Source organism: Neoarius graeffei, chromosome 5 (genome assembly GCF_027579695.1).
Source record: "Neoarius graeffei isolate fNeoGra1 chromosome 5, fNeoGra1.pri, whole genome shotgun sequence".
Classification (NCBI taxonomy): Eukaryota; Metazoa; Chordata; class Actinopteri; order Siluriformes; family Ariidae; genus Neoarius; species Neoarius graeffei.
The window spans coordinates 100,256,137-100,274,009 of NC_083573.1; the positions used below are offsets into that span (position 1 = coordinate 100,256,137).

General features: G+C 41.6%; 1 protein-coding gene across 1 annotated transcript in view; it reads right to left on the bottom strand.

Annotated features, from left to right (window-relative positions):
• Positions 1-8,088: 8,088 nt before the first annotated feature.
• The window catches only part of LOC132887157 (NACHT, LRR and PYD domains-containing protein 12-like), an 85,971-nt gene continuing 76,186 nt past the window's right edge, over positions 8,089-17,873 (bottom strand). The window contains exons 15-16 of the mRNA XM_060922619.1: positions 9,575-9,751; positions 8,089-8,240 (exon numbers count right to left, since the gene is read on the bottom strand). Of these exons, the coding sequence (XP_060778602.1) occupies positions 8,222-8,240; positions 9,575-9,751 (196 nt within the window). The 3' untranslated portion in view covers positions 8,089-8,221. The remainder of the gene's footprint in view (positions 8,241-9,574; positions 9,752-17,873) is intronic.

A 17,873-nucleotide genomic window follows, 5' to 3' on the forward strand; every position in this document is an offset into this window, starting at 1 on the left:
GTTCGTCCACCCTGGATATTACACCTAATTGCTCCATGCGCTCAAGCTCTTCTTTAACTTTCCCTAGCAGGGGTATTGGAACACGTCTGGGTGTAGACAGAGAGTATGGTGTAGCGTCCGGCTTCAGTTTAATCGTGTATGGCTGTTGCATCCTACCAAGTCCACTGCACAGTGATGGGTAAGTCTCTTTCAGTGTCTGTGTGTCAATGGTATCGAGTCTAGCCACCAGTCCGAGTTTCGTTATGGCAGGCCGGCCTAGCAGAGGAGTATGCAGGCCACACACCACATACAAATCCTCCTGAACTGTGTTCTCACCCTTTTTGAGTGACTCATTGACTACTCCAACAACAGAAAGGCAACTGCCCCCCGGGCCGAAGAGGGGTTTGTCTGTTTGGGCCAGTGGGCATTCACCATCGGATTCCATGATCGCCTTGTAGGTCTGATGCGGGATGACTGACACATCTGCCCCGGTATCAATCTTAAACCTGACTTTGTGGCTGCAAATCTCTAAATCCACTGACCATGGGTTTGTCCCTGCCTCAACAGAGCCCAGGAAGAGGCCGTCAAGCTGTTCATCTGCAAAGCCTACTGCATTCACAGATGTTGCTTTCCTACAGACCTTCTGGAAGTGGCCTTTCTTCCTACATGTATGACACACTACATTTTTAGCTGGGCACTGTCCCTTGGGATGAGCTGCATTTCCACATTTGTGACAGGTTAATTTCTCTGACTGACTTTTAGGCTCAGATCCACTTTTCTTTCGCTGCATGTTTGGCTTGAACTTCCCTTGCATTTGTTTCTTATTTTTGAACATCACAGCATCCACTTCCATGGTGCTTTTCGCGGGTTGAGCATCTGCTCTTAAATCAGACTGCTGTCTTTTGATTGCTTCAGATTGTCTTGCCATTGTGACAGCTTTTTCCAGAGTCAAATTTTTGTCTAATTGCATCTTTTCATATAATGCCGTGTCTCTCAGTCCAACTACAAGTCTATCACGAATCAGTTCCTCGTTCAGTGCACCGTAATTACAGTTTTGAGCAAGAGCATACAATGCGGTGATAAAACAATCCACAGATTCCGTTCCTGACTGCACTCTCCTATTCAATTTCGCCCTCTCATAAATTACATTTTTCTTTGGGACAAAGTACTTGTCAAAGGCATCGCTAACGGGTTTGTACTGGTGTCTTTGATCTTCAGTCAAGTTTAGTCCAGAATGTCGTCAGCTTCGTCGCCCATACAGTAGATGAGAGTGTTTACCTGATTAGCATCGGATGAAAGGTTGAGATTGCTAGCCAGTCGGAACCGTTCAAACCTGCGTATCCACTTCTCCCACTCCAGCGGTTTGGAGAATGTGAATGCTTCAGGTGGTTGGATGGTGAAGGCAGTCGGTGTGACGTTGGGTTGAGGTGGTACAGCTGCTTCTGCAGCTCGTGCAGTGGTTTGTGCTCCGGCCGCTGTCCGTGCAGTGCTTTGTTCTTCTGTGTCCATCTTGGCGCCCGAACTAGCTCACTTGCTGAACTCGTTAGCAACTTATCTATCGTACTCACTCACTTTTCTTTTCCCTAACTACAAACACTCCGCACTCTTCACTTGTCCCTCACGTGGCATAAGACGCACTTCTGACACCATGTTATGTTGGTGCAGAGAGAAATACACGGCCAAGCATAAGTTGAGTTTACTCTTTTACTGAACTGTTATTAGAGGTTACATATCTGGGCACACGCTGGTGCGTATCTGAATTTCCTCTAGCCCCCCGCATACGTCATTACGTCACTGTAACAAAACTAATCACACAACAATGGGAAGATGGAGCCTCGTGAAACACATTCCACAAAAGACAAAAAGACATCTTCTTTTGGCTGCTCCCTATTAGGGGTCGCCACAGTGGGTCTTTCATCTCCATTGCTCCCTGTCTTCTGCATCCTTCTCTACCACACCTGCCACTTTCATGTCCTCTCTCACCACATCCACGTATCTCCTCTTTGGCCTTCCTCGTTTTTGTGTGCCTGGCAGCTCCATCTTCAACATGTCATCCTCACAGTCCCCCCCCCCCAAACACACACACACACACACACAAACACACACACACACATCGTTCATTAACACACTGAACTCAGGGACCGCACATCTCACTTTACCTCGCTCATTTGCACTATTCCGCACTACCTCACCTTAACAGCTGCTAGTTTGTTTATACTGCTTATTTCATGTTTACCTGCTATACCTCAAGTGCCCTTGACTGTTTGTTTATTTGCACCAATTTACGTGTGTGTGTGTGTGTGTGTATGTATATATGTATGTATGAGTGTTTAGTCTACGTCTAGTTCTTATCTAGAGTGTTTTATACTGTTTATATTGTCTGTTTGAGTGTTTAGTCTTTGTCTAGTTCTTATCTAGTGTTTATACTGTTTATTTATACTGTTTATATTGTTTGTCTGAGTGTTTAGTCTATGTCTAGTTCTTATCTAGAGTGTTTATACTGTTTATATTGTTTGTTTTTTTCAATTATTCTATTTTTATTTATTGCATTGCCTGTTTGCACCATGGGTCAGAGAGGACTGAAATTTCATCTGTGCTGTATGTCAAGCATGTATAGCATATTTGACAATAAAGTTGACTTGACTTGACTCCTTCCAACATCTCATCTCATCTCATCTCATCTCATCTCATCTCATCATCTCTAGCCGCTTTATCCTGTTCTACAGGGTCGCAGGCATGGGCCTATGCGGGACATGTCCCCCGCACTTCCCGTATTTGTGCCCTCTGTCCCCCGCACTTTTTACAGCCATTACAACCACTCAGTTAATTTTTAACATGTGGAAACGCGTTTTTCCGAGCCGCCTCTAAATGCATCATGAGCAGGCGACAAACAAACACCGCTGTCGTGTGTGATCAGAGGCGCTTTAGAAAATATTGTATGAGTATCTTTGGTGTGATTCAGATCTGGGCAGTGCTTCTGTATGTTCAGCAAACCAGCCAAGGGGCTAAAGACTTTAGACAGTTTTTTTTCCAAACAAACCGTGTAAGTTGAGTAATGCTGTTGAATGTAGATAATGTTTAACTAAAAGATGACAAATAGATGTCAATTTAGTTAGTTAAGCTAGCTAGCTAACTTAGAGGCGGTAGTAACTAGTTACATTTACTTCAGTAACTTTTTGGATAAATTGTACTCTTAAGAGTTGTTTTGTTGCAAAATACGTTTTACTTGAGTAATATTATTCTAAAGTAACAATACTCTTACTTGGGTAACGTTACTATTTTGGCTACTCTAAGATTACTCACTTCTGGGTAGAAAATAAATGTAGTTGTGTTCCTTTGACTGTTATTTTTGTAAAGATTTAATTTATTTTTGTGGTAGTTAAAGTTTAAAGTACATGAATTTGCTGATTATTATTACTGTATTCCTAATTCTATTTCAAAATGTTGCTTTCCACATATTTTTTAATCTTTATTGCCAGAATAGAAAGAGCAGGGTGAGAGAGGAGACAGTGGACCAGAGGCCAACAGGGATGATCATGCAGGATCACAGGTGAGAAGAGAATATAACTAGCTATGTCACTACTACTATTCTTAATTCTATTTATACATTTTACTTTATAGATTTATAGATTTTGACTTTAGATTTTGATAGTATATCATTTTAAAGAACTAAAGTCGGTTCCCTGGTGCTGTGCTGTTTGGGTTATGTGGTTCTTTAGCTGCTAAGGAGAGGTGCAATTGAATGTGAGAGGATGATAAATCACTCAGTAGACCTCTGAACAATTTGTCCCCCTCACTTCTAAAATGATGGCTATGCCCCTGGTTGTGACCTCAAAGTAACCTTGACCTTTGGCCTTCATATTCTTATCATTTCATCTTTGTCCCCAGGTGCACAAATGCTGAAAGTGTGGTGAAATTCCTTTTATTAGCCTTTGAGATAGTGTGTTCACAAGGTTTTTGAACAGACATTTGACCTCACAGTGATCTTGACCTTTGCCCTTTTGATCTCAAAATCTAATCAGTTCATCTTTGTCTCCAAATGCATAAATGCTGAAAGTTTGGTGAAATTACTTGTATTAGCCTTGGAGATACTGTGTTCACAAGGTTTTCGGACAGACATTTGACCTCACAGTGACCTTGACCTTAGACCTTTTGATCTCAAAATCTAATCAGTTTATCTTTGTCCCCAAATGCACAAATGGTGAAAGTTTGGTGAAATCCCCTTTCATTTGCCTTTGAGATATTGTGTTCACAAGGTTTTCGTACAGACATTTGACCTCACAGTAATCTTGACCTGTGACCTTTTAACCTCAAAATCTAATCAGTTCATCTTTGTCCCAAAGTGCACAAATGGTGAAAGTTTGGTGAAATTCTTTTCATTAGCCTTTGAGATATCGTGTTCACAAGGTTTCAGGACGGACGCACGCATGGACGCACGGACGGACACACGGACAACCCGAAAACATAATGCCTCCTGCACCTTAAGGTGGCGGAGGCATAAAAATGGAACAAACTAGGAAGAGGACTACTAGGAAGAGGACTACTAGGAAGAGGGAGATGGAGCCTCGTGAAACACTTTCCAGTGACATCTAGTGGGTTATCGAAGTAATAGCAGAATGTCATTTTACCTAACAAATGGATAAAAGACATCTTCTTTTGGCTGCTCCCTATTAGGGGTTGCTACAGTGGATCTTTCGTCTCCATTGCTCCCTGTCTTCCGCATCCTTCTCTACCACACCTGCCACTTTCATGTCCTCTCTCACCACATCCACGTATCTCCTCTTTGGCCTTCCTCATTTTCGTGTGCCTGGCAGCTCCATCCTCAACATTCTCCTTCCAACATCTCTTCTCACGATGTGCCCATACCATCTCAGTCTCATCTCATCTCATCTCATCTCATCTCATCTCATCTCATCTCATCTCATTATTTCTAGCCGCTTTATCCTGTTCTACAGGCTCACAGGCAAGCTGGAGCCTATCCCAGCTGACTATGGGCAAAAGGCGGGGTACACCCTGGACAAGTCACCAGGTCATCACAGGGCTGACACATAGACACAGACAACCATTCACACTCACATTCACACCTACGGTCAATTTAGGGTCACCAGTTAACCTAACCTGCATGTCTTTGGACTGTGGGGGAAACTGGAGCACCCGGAGGAAACCCACGCGGACACGGGGAGAACATGCAAACTCCGCACAGAAAGCCCCTCACCGGCCACGGGGCTCAAACCCGGACCTTCTTGCTGTGAGGCAACAGCGCTAACCACTACACCACCGTGCCACCCAGTCTCATCTCTCTTAGCTTAATTCCCAAGCTCTCCACATGTGCTGTCCCTCTGATGTGCTCGTTCCTTATCCTGTCCAACCTTGTCACTCCCATCGTAAACCTTAACATCCTCAACTTCACCACCTCCAACTTTGCCTCCTGTCTCTTCGTTAAGGGTACGGTCTCCAATCCATGCATCACAGCTGGTCTCACTAAAAGACATACGTGATGCATTTTCAGAAACTAATGAATGTGGTTATTGATTAAAGTGCTGAAATAATGTCTGTATGGGTTTCATTTTTATAATTAAAATATGAATAACATGTTGATATTCTGTGTGATTATACATGTATAATATTAAATGGAATAAAAAATGTATTCTATTCTCCTTTTATCAGGTTTCATTCATTTGGTTTGATAGCATGCAATATTGTTATCATATCACTCATCCTCTGTGTATTATGTGACTCTACCCAATGGAGAATGAGCGTTGAATATGGTTTACGATATTGCATGGGTGTCAAGACAATATGACGTTACATGTTGGAGCTGATGTGAATATCCAATGAGAAAGGTTTTTGCTGTGCATGCACAGAAGCATTTCTTTGTTCACCGACAGTGTAAAACTTCTGTGCTAGTGAGCAACTGTGACAATTTGTAAAAAAACAAAGCAAAACAAAACATGGCCATCAGGTTTGTTTAATTAAATACGGAAGGTTTTGAGAGAATTATGAAAGAAAAAGATGTGTTGGACACCTGAAAGGAATGCATAATAATAATAATAATAATAATAATAATAATAATATTGGCTGGCTTTTTTTCGTGGTATATCAGATATATTCCATTCAGCTAGCATGATATTGAACAAGTCTTCAACTATCATGCTAGCTAAATGAAATATATCTGATATACCATCAAAAAAAGCCAGCCAATCTTATTTAAATATTGGAGTGTAAGGAAATATTTCCATGGACACACACAGGTATGTGGAAGGATGTGCAAAAGAGGGGGACAACTATGCAGGGGACCATGTGGGAATAAAAGTGCTTGTGAAGCTGGGAGTGCTCTTCTGTGAACAATATGGGGTGGTGGTGGTGTGTGTTTGTGTGTGGAGGGGGGGTTTACACACATATGACCATTTGCAAATCTTGGAAACCAAATATTTTATTGAAAATAGTACAAAGTCAACATATGTTGAAACTGAGAAATTTTAGTGCTCTTTGAAAAATATATGCTCATTTTGAATTTGATGTCAGCAACACGTTTTAGAAAAGGTACACTCTAATGCAATATGAATGTGATGCTACCTGCAAAGAATTTCACATCATCTGCGAAAGCCAAAAACTTGGCTTATATGGGACGGCCTTGGGCTGAGGTGCCCTTGAGCAAGGCACCTAACTCCCAACTGCTCCCTGGGCACTGTTAGCATGCCTGCCCACTGCTCTGGATATGTGTGTGTGCTCATTGCTCACATGTGTGTGTGTGTGTGCATGTGCGTGTTCACTGCTTCAGATGAGTTAAATGTAGAGAGGAATTTCACAAGTGTGTGATGAATAAAGTTGTTCTTTCTTTCTTGTCCCAAGTCTCCCTGCTCTCTCCTGCCCTGACATTATGGATAAGGCTGATGCTGAACTGAAGTACATTTTTGCTGGACCAACTGCACCTCCAGTACATTGTTCCGGTTGACCGCTCTTTTCTTTACCAGACTGGTGTGACCTGGAAGAGTCTTACCTTTCCTATAAAATACTATACTTTTGACACTGTGGCTAAGATCAAGAAATGGGACATAGGACATATAAAACTCAGAATAAAAGTGTATATTTTATCATAAAGTATGAGGTGTGTACTATTGTACAAAATTCAAGCTATTGTACAAAGTTTTAAGAGAAATAATAATCAAAACAAGATGCTGGATTTAGCTGAAATTATAAATTCAAAAAATCATTTTATGCTTATTAGAATACTTAATATGCAGATCAGGTCATTTCTGTCATTAAATTTATAATCTACAACATTCAATGAGCTACTGTACAAAATTCTATGGTTTTCAGAGAGATAATAATAAAGTTGCAGTTATTTGCAGATACCTCTATAAATACATAGATAGTGGTCCCATTTTGTGATACATGCATAGAAATAGATCTACTACTGTAGGTCACATTTCCAAAGAAGTCTCCCAATTACTTACGATATCTCTGGATCTAATTGTTCAATTTTGATGAAATAAAAAAAGTTATACAGTATGTTACTTAATTTGTGTTTGTTTTAATTTTTTTAAAGATGGTCAGTTTAAACTATTTGAAATTTGCACTTGGCTTTGCTATTTTCAGCATGTTTAAACATTTTAGTTTTAAAGTCCTGCACAATCCCAGGAATCTGTAAAATGTGGAGCATTTGTATTGGAGTTACGCTCATCGTAATAGCAGAGACAGACAACGCAACAGGCCAGTGACAGGTAGGATCATGAAAAGTCTGTGTCCCCAGCACTTTTCAAACCAAAATGAACCCCATGGTTAGCCTACAGAATTAGCAATCTGGTGGTTTGTGTGAACAGGGTGGCCTGGGATGGAGTCAAGTCCCTGGCTTAAATTATTGTTTCAGTCTGCCCCGCCGACTCATGTCTTAATTTAAACTCTGTTCTGGAAACAGCTCTTTTTTTTCCAGATAATCTCTTTATTTAGTAAAAACTCAAACTATTCTTCAACTTTAGTTTGTTTATCTCAGCTGCTTCATGTTTACAGTCCTGACACATACCGTACATCCTCTAATTAACCAAAACAAAGCACTGGAAAAGCAAAGTCTTAACCATTATCATCATCCTTTAAAAACAGTAACAGTCACACACTCACTGTCCACTTTATTCAGAACACCTGTACACAATCCTGCACATGATCCAATCAGGCAATCATGTGGCAGCAGCACAGTCTATAAAATCATGTAGATACACATCAAGAGCTTCAGTTAATGTTCAGATTAGTAACTGGTCCTGAACCTGCAAAGAAATGGAAAAGGGTCAAATGAACAGATGTTTATCATATTTATCAGAATCAGTAGTCAGACTCCTCACAAGGAAAATCAGTGTGTGTGTGTGTGTGTGTGTGTGTGTGTGTGTATGAGCCATTCCACCGAATTGGTGCCATTTCCATCCCTAGAAAATTATATGTATAAATGCACATAAAAATTTACTTTAAAATACATTTCCTTATTATGCAGAATGCCCTGCACATTGATCTGATTTCAAATTTAAGATATATAATTGTAAGGATTAATAAAAACTACCTAAAACACTGAAAAATAGCATGTGTTACCTGTCCCCGCACTCTAACTTTATACTTAACTATGAAATATTATGATTAAAATCCTTCAGAAACAGTATTTCTTTTGCACTGTTGTGTGACTCCATATTCTATCCATGGTTTAAATATATTTTTTTCATAAGAAATCCACAATATCTTAGTTAAAATACACATTTTAGTCGTGTCCCTGGGTTTTCACTCAGTCCTGTTACCCAAACATATTATCCTATCTGACAAATTTGGAACATTCCATAAATCACATGCTCAACAGGAAGTTACATCAGCTGTGTCTTCTGAAGGCCATGGGAAGACCAAAAGTTAGTTCTCTCACTTACTTTTCTGTATATTTGATGATTTTTTTTAACTTTGACTGATAAGGTCAATGTCAATATACTGTCCTGTTACTTAAATTATTTCTTAGATGATATTTGTTTATTTTAAAAATACAGATTTTTGGTAAATCACTAGAATGTGCCAAGTGTGGTCATGCTATTAGCGATGGCACCATGTGGCTTAATTCCATGTATTAGCTAATCCTAGGCTAAAAACTCAGTCCTGGGGGCGTCGTGGCTCAGGTGGTTAAGGCGCCATACCATGAATGCGGGCGACCCGGGTTCGATTCCGGCCCGAGGTCATTTCCCGATCCCTTCCCATCTCTCTCTCTCCCGCTCATTTCCTGTCTCTACACTGTCCTATCCAATAAAGGTGCAAAAAGCCCAAAAAAATATCTTTAAAAAAAAAAAAAAAAAAAACTCAGTCCTGTTACTTTCAGTCCTGTTACTCATATAAAGAGGACTGAAAAAAATGCAGCCATCTTTGACTTCCAAACCTTGTAAAAAAAAAAAATAATAATGTAACCTGAGGTTGACCAATACACATTTTGAATAGTTAAATATGTGTGTTATTATAATCAGTGTTGAAAAGATATAACAAATTAAGTTTAATTTGGGAGTGGTACAACAAGCAAATGGCACCCATTCGGTGGAATGTCCCATATGTGTGTGTGTGTCTGTGTGTCTGTCTGTCTCACTGTAGTTTTGCCAGTGTACAGTGTGGATCTTTCAGTAGATCAGAGAGCAGCTTCACTCCTGATTCTCCTGGTTTATTGTAGTTCAGATTCAGTTCTCTCAGGTGTGATAAGGGATTCGACCTCAGAGCTGAAACCAGAGCAGCACAACCTTCACCTGCAATACTGCAGAGTTCCAGCCTGTAGAGAGATCAACAATAGAGGCTTTGCACCATCACATGACCCCATAACAACAGTAGCTACACCGCCATGACAAGGGCAGCTTGTAGTGCTTCGTTCAGATGGGTTAGTTCTGATTGATCAGTATGGAAAGGTTTTGCTGTGGTTTTGGATGCACAAATACAAGAACATATTCTTAATTTAGTACCACCACTCATGAATTTATCTTTTCTCTCTCTTTTTCCCCATCACTTGAAAAACTGTCACATAAGTAAAATATACCAATTTTTACAGAAATCTGGAATCTTTTTATAGAAGTACTCCAACCATAATTACAACCCCATAACCATATTCAGAGACACACACCCTCACACAGTAAAACACACACACAGACACCATATAGGTTCCACAGCAGCAAACAGAAAACATGTCCTCCCCCAACCCCCCTTCTTAACCATAGAAAAACATACTTTGTTGATTAATGGAAGGACTTAGTATCTCTGGGGTCTCAAGATCAGTTTCTGTATGCGAGGGTTAGAGGTCAAACTCTGCAGAGGCTTGGGTGCCTGGAGAATTTTGCTGCTCCGTGAAGGAACTGATTTTATCACAGAGGGCTTGCATGCTCTGGAAAAGAGGGCTCGCGTGCTCTGGAACAATAAGTTGGGCCCAAAGTTGACCGCGTTTACAGTCAATGAGTGGGGCCAGCCTGTTTAACAAGTCAAGTCAAGTCAAGTTTATTTGTATAGCACTTTTAACAATAAACATTGTCGCAAAGCAGCTTTACAGAATTTGAACGACTTAAAACATGAGCTAATTTTATCCCTAATCTATCCCCAATGAGCAAGCCTGTGGCGACGGTGGCAAGGAAAAACTCCCTCAGACGACATGAGGAAGAAACCTCGAGAGGAACCAGACTCAAAAGGGAACCCATCCTCATTTGGGCAACAACAGACAGCCTGACTATAATATTAACAGTTTTAACATGAGGACAGTTTCATTGATGTTATAACTCTTCATTGATAGAAACTTGAGTGCAAAACTGTTCATGATAACTGCAGTCCTAAAGTTAGCAAGACAACTGTAGTCCTCAGCCATAAAAACATTACTGTAATGCTTGTCTTGACCAATGAGGAGCTGCTCACTGTTGATAGTACAAATGTAAACTGGATGGTTGAGAGACAGGCCCTGAAATGTAAGCTCTAACCATGCTCGTCTTGTGACTGGAGCCTTGTTCTGGATGAAGCTGATGAGGTTAATGTCACAGGGCTTTGTTTGTATCAGTTTGCCTATGGAGAGCCTTGCCTGGACAACTTTAGCAAAGGTGTTAGCGCACATAAGACTGATCTTGGACCCAGTATCTAGAAGGGCTTGGAGTCTTATGCTACTCTCAATGAGCATGGGGGTGTAGATGCACTTAGCATTACCCTTCCTGACCAGATCGCCTAAGAACTGCATCAGAGGTGCATTGTGGGCATTCGCTTTTACCACCAGAGAGGGCTCGGTGCCTGGGTTTGTGTCTGATACCTGGTCTGGACCTCCTCCCCAGCCCACAAAGTAGACCCTTGGTGGGGTTGGAGAGGGGTCCTGGCCTAGCCATGCCTGCGGGGGATTTTTGTCACCCTTCTTGGGCTCACTATCGGAGTCTTTAGGGCTTAATTTAGCCATCTTGTCCAGCTTTTCAGTGACGTTGGTCATGAAAGCTTTTAAGGAGTTCCACTCAACACCAGGTTCAGTGGGCTGCACTGTTCTATCCTTTCCCCAACTTTTATTTTCCTGTGGCAGACCTTGGTAGGGACGGTCATCCCGTTTCCTGTCAGAGGCAGGATAATGATCCCATTGCCAGCTGCCCTGTTTCCTACAGGGTTGTTTGCTGCACAGGTGATCATGGTGGCTGCAATCACCTGTGACTTGCCCACAGGCCCTTTTAGACTCACCCTGCTGGGTCCTCCACTCACCCTGATGCAGGCTTGGTGATGAACAGTAGTGGGTGGCACTACTTTGTGGGTGTCCTCCTTGTGAGGACTCACACCCCTCTAAACCTAATGGTGGACTGTTCATGCCCTGAAGGCTTAGCACCCTAGGTTCGTCTTCTGGTCCATCCGATGGATGGACAACTGTCTCCCAGATCATCTGGGCCATCCTTCGGATCTCTCTCATTGAGTGTCTACCCTGCTGACATGATAGCATGACGTGTGTGCATATGCAGGGGTGGAGGTTATGTAAAAATAAAAATTTGAAACCCCTATCCTCTTCTAGACCTGGGGCATTACTACCCTAGAAGTAGGCATTAGATAGTCGTCGATAATACTCTTACAGAAGCTCCGTTCTCTTTTGTCTAATCTGGATGGCGATAATTGTCACTGACGTTTCATCGGTGTAGGGCGCATAACTCTTTTGAGTAGCTACCCCGAATTCACGACAGTTGGGCTTCAATGAACGTGTGAATGGTCCTACTGGTCGTTTTCCATATGAGCTTTAGTTTTTTGTGCATTGTGATGTGGGGCAAATAGGAAAGACGGTGTTCGACCTCTCTAAGGTAGTCATTCACATTAGCATTCCGGCTATCAGGGTCAAAACACTCAATATCTTTTGCAAGCGAGTCAAGTTGATGCATGTAAAAGCCAGGGGAACTGTCCCTTTGAGCCTTCTTTGATTTATTTGAGCACTCACTCTCGGAACTACTTGAACATGGATATCTCGAAGAGCGGTGCCTCTCTTCGTGCTCATCAGAGGATGAGGAAAAGCTTTCATAGTGCGTGGACCTGGGGTTACCTTTACTCCTTTTGTCCTTTGCGGTAGCCTGGGGCTTTAGAAGCTTTCCAGGTACTGGTGAGCATGATGTGGCTCCTCTATGGCTGAAAGGGGGAAGTTTGGTATCGGCCTGAGTAGTCCTCAGTGTTGCAGTCAGACTCCTCCTCTGCCAGCTCTACTCTAGCCTGTGTCCCCCTGGGTGTGTGTGTTTAAGCACTGTCTGCACCCTAGCGCAGTTCTTGCAACTTTGTTGGAGGGCCTGGAGATCGGCATACTCTTTAACAGTTCTCTCTGCTATTTCGAGCCTGCTGGCACACTCACTTAGGATTAATTTACTAACTTACATTTGTTCTGCAGACTAAAGCTAGCTTTGTCTAGTCTGTTGTGGCTAGCGCTAAGATCTGAGTTCTTTTGGCAAAGAGCTTCATTTTCCAGGTGGGTTTCCTGGTGGTGGAGCAGGAAACTTCGCCCTACCACCACTTGGATGGTGATTGCGCCACGTTTGGGGTTTCTCACATACTGTATCGTATTCTCAATTTCCTCTTTGCATTGCTCTTGATTATGGCTTTTAAATTCTGCCCTATCAGAAGCAGAAAATTTAAGTATGTCTGCAACAAAATCAAATAGGGAAGTGGACGCTTCTGGGTTTTGAGCATTGTCCTCCTTTTCAGAGGTGTGTGGGGTGCTGTGGCTCATCTTGCCTAACTTTAAAAACAGGAAACTAGCAATGTGGTTGGGGATGCACTCTCTTAACTATTAAAAGTGTTAGGTAATTAGTATCAAATGACAGTTAATAATATAATGTAATTGGTTCAAGCGCACCTGAATGTATATGCCTTGACAGTTTTACAAGACCAGTGACTTACCTGGAAAAGTCCTGGAACTGCTCAGTAAACTGAACTTTGTCTGTTGTTGCAATAATAATAATAATAATAATAATTTTATTAATTTATATTGCGCAAGTATCAATATGAATTTTCTCTTGCGCATTACAATAATTACAATCAAAATATAGACATATATATAAATATAAAAACATTATAGAAGTATAAAATTTAAGAATATATATACAATATCACACAACAAATAATATTAAAAATAAGGTACCTAGGATAAAATGTCATTTATAATTATTGAAATGCCTTTCTAAAAAGATACGTCTTAAGGGCAACCTTAAAGCTGGAAACACTTTGTATATCCCTGATATAGCCAGGGAGCTCATTCCATAGCTTAGGGGCAGCTATCGAAAAAGCACGATCCCCAAGTGTCTTGTAAGATTTAAGACTAGAGTAATTAAGCATCAACGAAGTGTTAGAGCGCAGACTATATCTACTACTAGCAACATTTCTGACAGACAAAAGATCATTGATATAAACTGGTGCCAGACCGTGAATGGACTTGAATGTAATTAACAACAATTTAAAAATTATCCTATAACTTACTGGCAACCAATGTAATGATTTTAAAATCGGCATTATGTGACAGTATTTACTTTCTTGATAAACTAAGCGCGCAGCAGCATTCTGAACTCTCTGTAGCTTGTATAAGTGACAGCTAGGCGTGCCATACAAAAGGCTATTACAATAATCAATGCGACTAGAAATAAATGCATGAATTAGGGTCTCTGTGTCTTCTCTTGAAAGGTACTTTCTAATTCTACGTATGTTGTAAAGATGGAAAAATGCCACAGAGCTAGCCTTAGTAATATGGTCCTTCATTGACAGGTTTGAGTCAAACCACACACCCAAATTTTTAATTGGGGAGTGTGGAACTATGTCAGCATCTCCGACTCTAACATGATCTAGGTCAACCTTAGCTAACTGCTGTTTTGTGCCAATTATCAAAAACTCGGTTTTTGTTTCATTCATCAAAAGTCTATGCTCACGCATCCAGTCTCTAATTACTCTAACGCATCTCTCCATAGCGACAATGGCATCGAACTGACCAAACTCATCAGCAGGGCTAAAAGAGACATACAGCTGCGTGTCGTCAGCATAACAATGGACCGACGGCAAGAGATCTTGGACAACACTTAGAAGAGAACTAGTGTAGATGGAAAACAGAAGGGGACCAAGACAAGAGCCTTGAGGTACCCCACAGTCCAAGTCAAACCTCTCTGAAGTACATCCACGGACAGATACACGTTGGCCCCGCCCCAATAAATATGACTTGTACCACTCAAGTACTCTCCCACCAATACCAAGCATGCCAAGAGTCTTCAAAAGGATTCTGTGGTCCACAGTGTCAAACGCGGCACTTAGATCAAGTAGAACGAGAAGAGTCACATGCTGCTTGTTCATATTTAATAGAATGTCATTTATCACTTTAAGCAGTGCAGTCTCCGTACTATGGTTCTCTCGATAGGCCGATTGTGCAACAGGAAATAATCCGTTTGTGACCATATGATTGTAAGTCCCATTAAAGACTGCCTTTTCTATGAGCTTAGAAACAAATTGCAAGTTGCTGACTGGTCTCAAGTTCTTAAATCCAGCATCAAGTCCAAGCTTTTTTAGTGAAGGATGGACCAAGGCCTCTTTCCAGCCTTCAGGAAAATGTCCCGTCTGAAGAGACTTGTTGATAATCAATGTAATTATTGGGAGGAGAGCATCACAGTCACTGACCAACCGCGAGGGCATGGGGTCTAGTGGGCAGGACTTTAAGGAAGACTTCCGAATGAGAGAGGAAACATCACTGATGGTCAAGGTTTTAAACTCCGTGAACATGGGCGCAGGAGCAGATCGATTGTCAACAAAGACGAAGTCCGACAATAACGTAACAGGATCGTTTTCAAGCTTTCTCTTTATGATGTCAATTTTAGTCACAAAATACCTCCCAAGGTTGTTGGCAAATGTTGGTGCATGCAAATTTGGAGGGAGACAATCGTCTCGTGACATATTGAGAAGGCGTTTACTAGCATTAAACAGCTTCCGTTGATCACCACTGTTCTCCGCGATAACGTTAGTGTAAAATTCCTGCCGGGCCTTGTTCAATAAATGAGTGACCGCATTGCGTTTTTTCTTAAACGCAACCAGGTCAGACTCTAATCTAGAAGATCTCCATTTGCGCTCAGCTTTCCGTCTCTCTTTTTTCACTTGCCTGATTTCATCCGAAAACCAAGGCACCCGGGGACGCACAACAATCATACGAGATTGTACAGGTGCATGTTTATCTATGACGGATCGCAAAGTATTCTCATAGCAGGCAACAAGCTCTTCAATATCATCTGGTGGATTACAACACAAGTCCGAGTTAGAAAGGTCAGCATTAACGGCATCCACATTAACTGACTTGATCTTCCTATAAGAAACAGTCTTGAATGAAAGAGAAGGCTTCACAGAGTACAGGCAGCAAAGGACAGACGCATGATCAGAGAAATAACGATCAATAATTGGAGTAGACCGAATAATCTGATCGGACTGGCGAGTAATCACTAGGTCCAGTGTATGGCCGTGAATGTGAGTAGGGCCAACAACGTGTTGGCACAAACTAAATGACTCCAAAAGGTCCAACAATTTTATCGTGTCTCTGTCCTCAGGAACGTCAACATGAAAGTCGAAATCACCAACGACCACTAACTGTTCCTTGCATAGTACAATAGTTTCCAGATAATCACTAAATTCACTGAAAAACTTCGACGTAGGAATTATGCGCTCATCTGCATCCACTTGTGGTCTATATAAAATAACCACACGAACATCATGAGAAACACTTTGTACTGTCCACTCCGAGAACTCGAATGACTCTTTAACACCCACGGCCACCTTCTTAACATCCAGCGAATCGCGGAAAATCAAAGCAGTCCCACCGCCCCGACGCCCATTTCTCCCATGATCTAATAAATTATAACCATCCGGACAAAGTTCAGCTCGAACAGCAGCGTCTTGAGGGCCGAGCCACGTCTCAGTAACAGCAACCAAGTCCGCTTTACAATCACACACATAATCGAGGATGTCAGCGGTTTTGTTCCTAACCGAGCGCGAATTCAGCAAACACAGAGACAAAAACTGATTTAGCTGATTTACATTCAGCACTCTGTTCACCGAAACCAGATTAGAATGGTTGCGTGACTGTGCTGACAACTGATTACAGGATGGTCTCAAGCGATACGAGTGAATGGATGGAATACCAAAAGTGCACACGGGGCCCGGATTAAGCTTGAAAACGAGATCACCAACCAATAAGCAATGGAATGTTGCCAAGGAATTTGAATAATATGAGCACGGGCGCTTGGAGCGCTTTAGCGTTTTCTTGAATACTGCGCGTTTCCAGGCATAACAAGAGAGTTGACAATGGACAATAACCGTGTCAGCATTCCAGAACAGCCTAGATGACAATAGCCCATTGCTTGTAGAATCCTTCCAATTGTTTATAGGAAAAACATCCCAAAGTTCGACTAGCGAAATCAAAGAAGCCCAAGTTGCAAATGGTGGAATTTCAAAAGAGTTTTCAAGGTTTTCCATTGGTTTCATACTCCAAGATGTCCAATGACCATTTAGACATGGCCGCCAACAGTTCACGTCGTCAAGCAAATAAAAAGAGAGGAGAACACAGACGAAAACCACGGAGCTCCGCAGGCCACAGCCGCAGAAGCCAACAATGCCAATCCTCACATGGGGCACCAAAATTATGAAGGTGCAATTGCGTTATTAAATCACTTTCATACAATCAGTCTCATAAAATATCAGTTCAATAATTTTACTCATCAATATTATTATTAATTATTAGATTAATGAATAAATTACTCTACTGATACACTAGATCAGTGAAGGCAATGTGAATTCTTTGATGGCAGAGGATAGATTCAAGTAATACTGCAGCAAAACAGACAAGACAGTTTCTTGTAAATATCTAATTTATTAAAAGGACAAAATCAAGTGAGGATAATACTGGTCAGGTACATTCAATAATACTAGCAACAGTTTAGCAGTCAAGGCACAAAATGGTGATATAAGGTAGTAATGTATGTGTGTGTGTGTGTTTGCGTTTGCAGACTAATAGTTAACAAAGGGTTGTATGCTAAGTGAGAGGGGGAGATGTCTGTTACTGTATGCAAGTGAAAGAATGCACATCTGGGCATGTACAATGGTGTGGCTACGCGCTGGGTGAAAGTAGGAGGAAGGGAGAGAAAGGAGGAGAGGGAGGAGACAAGAAAGTTTGAGTCAAGCATGTGCAAAAGGTGAGAAAAAGGTGCATGTCAGTGAGTGGAATGTTCGCTAAAGGTGGGGGAGGGGACCATAGGCCCTGTGCGTGACTGATTAGACAAAGAATTTTAACAAAGGACTACCTTAGTTATCCAATGACCTAATTACCCCAAAGTTTACTGAAGTCTGAATGCTAAGCTGTGTACAATGGTGTGTGGTAAGATGGTGTTAGAGAGAGAGGTAAAGAGAGA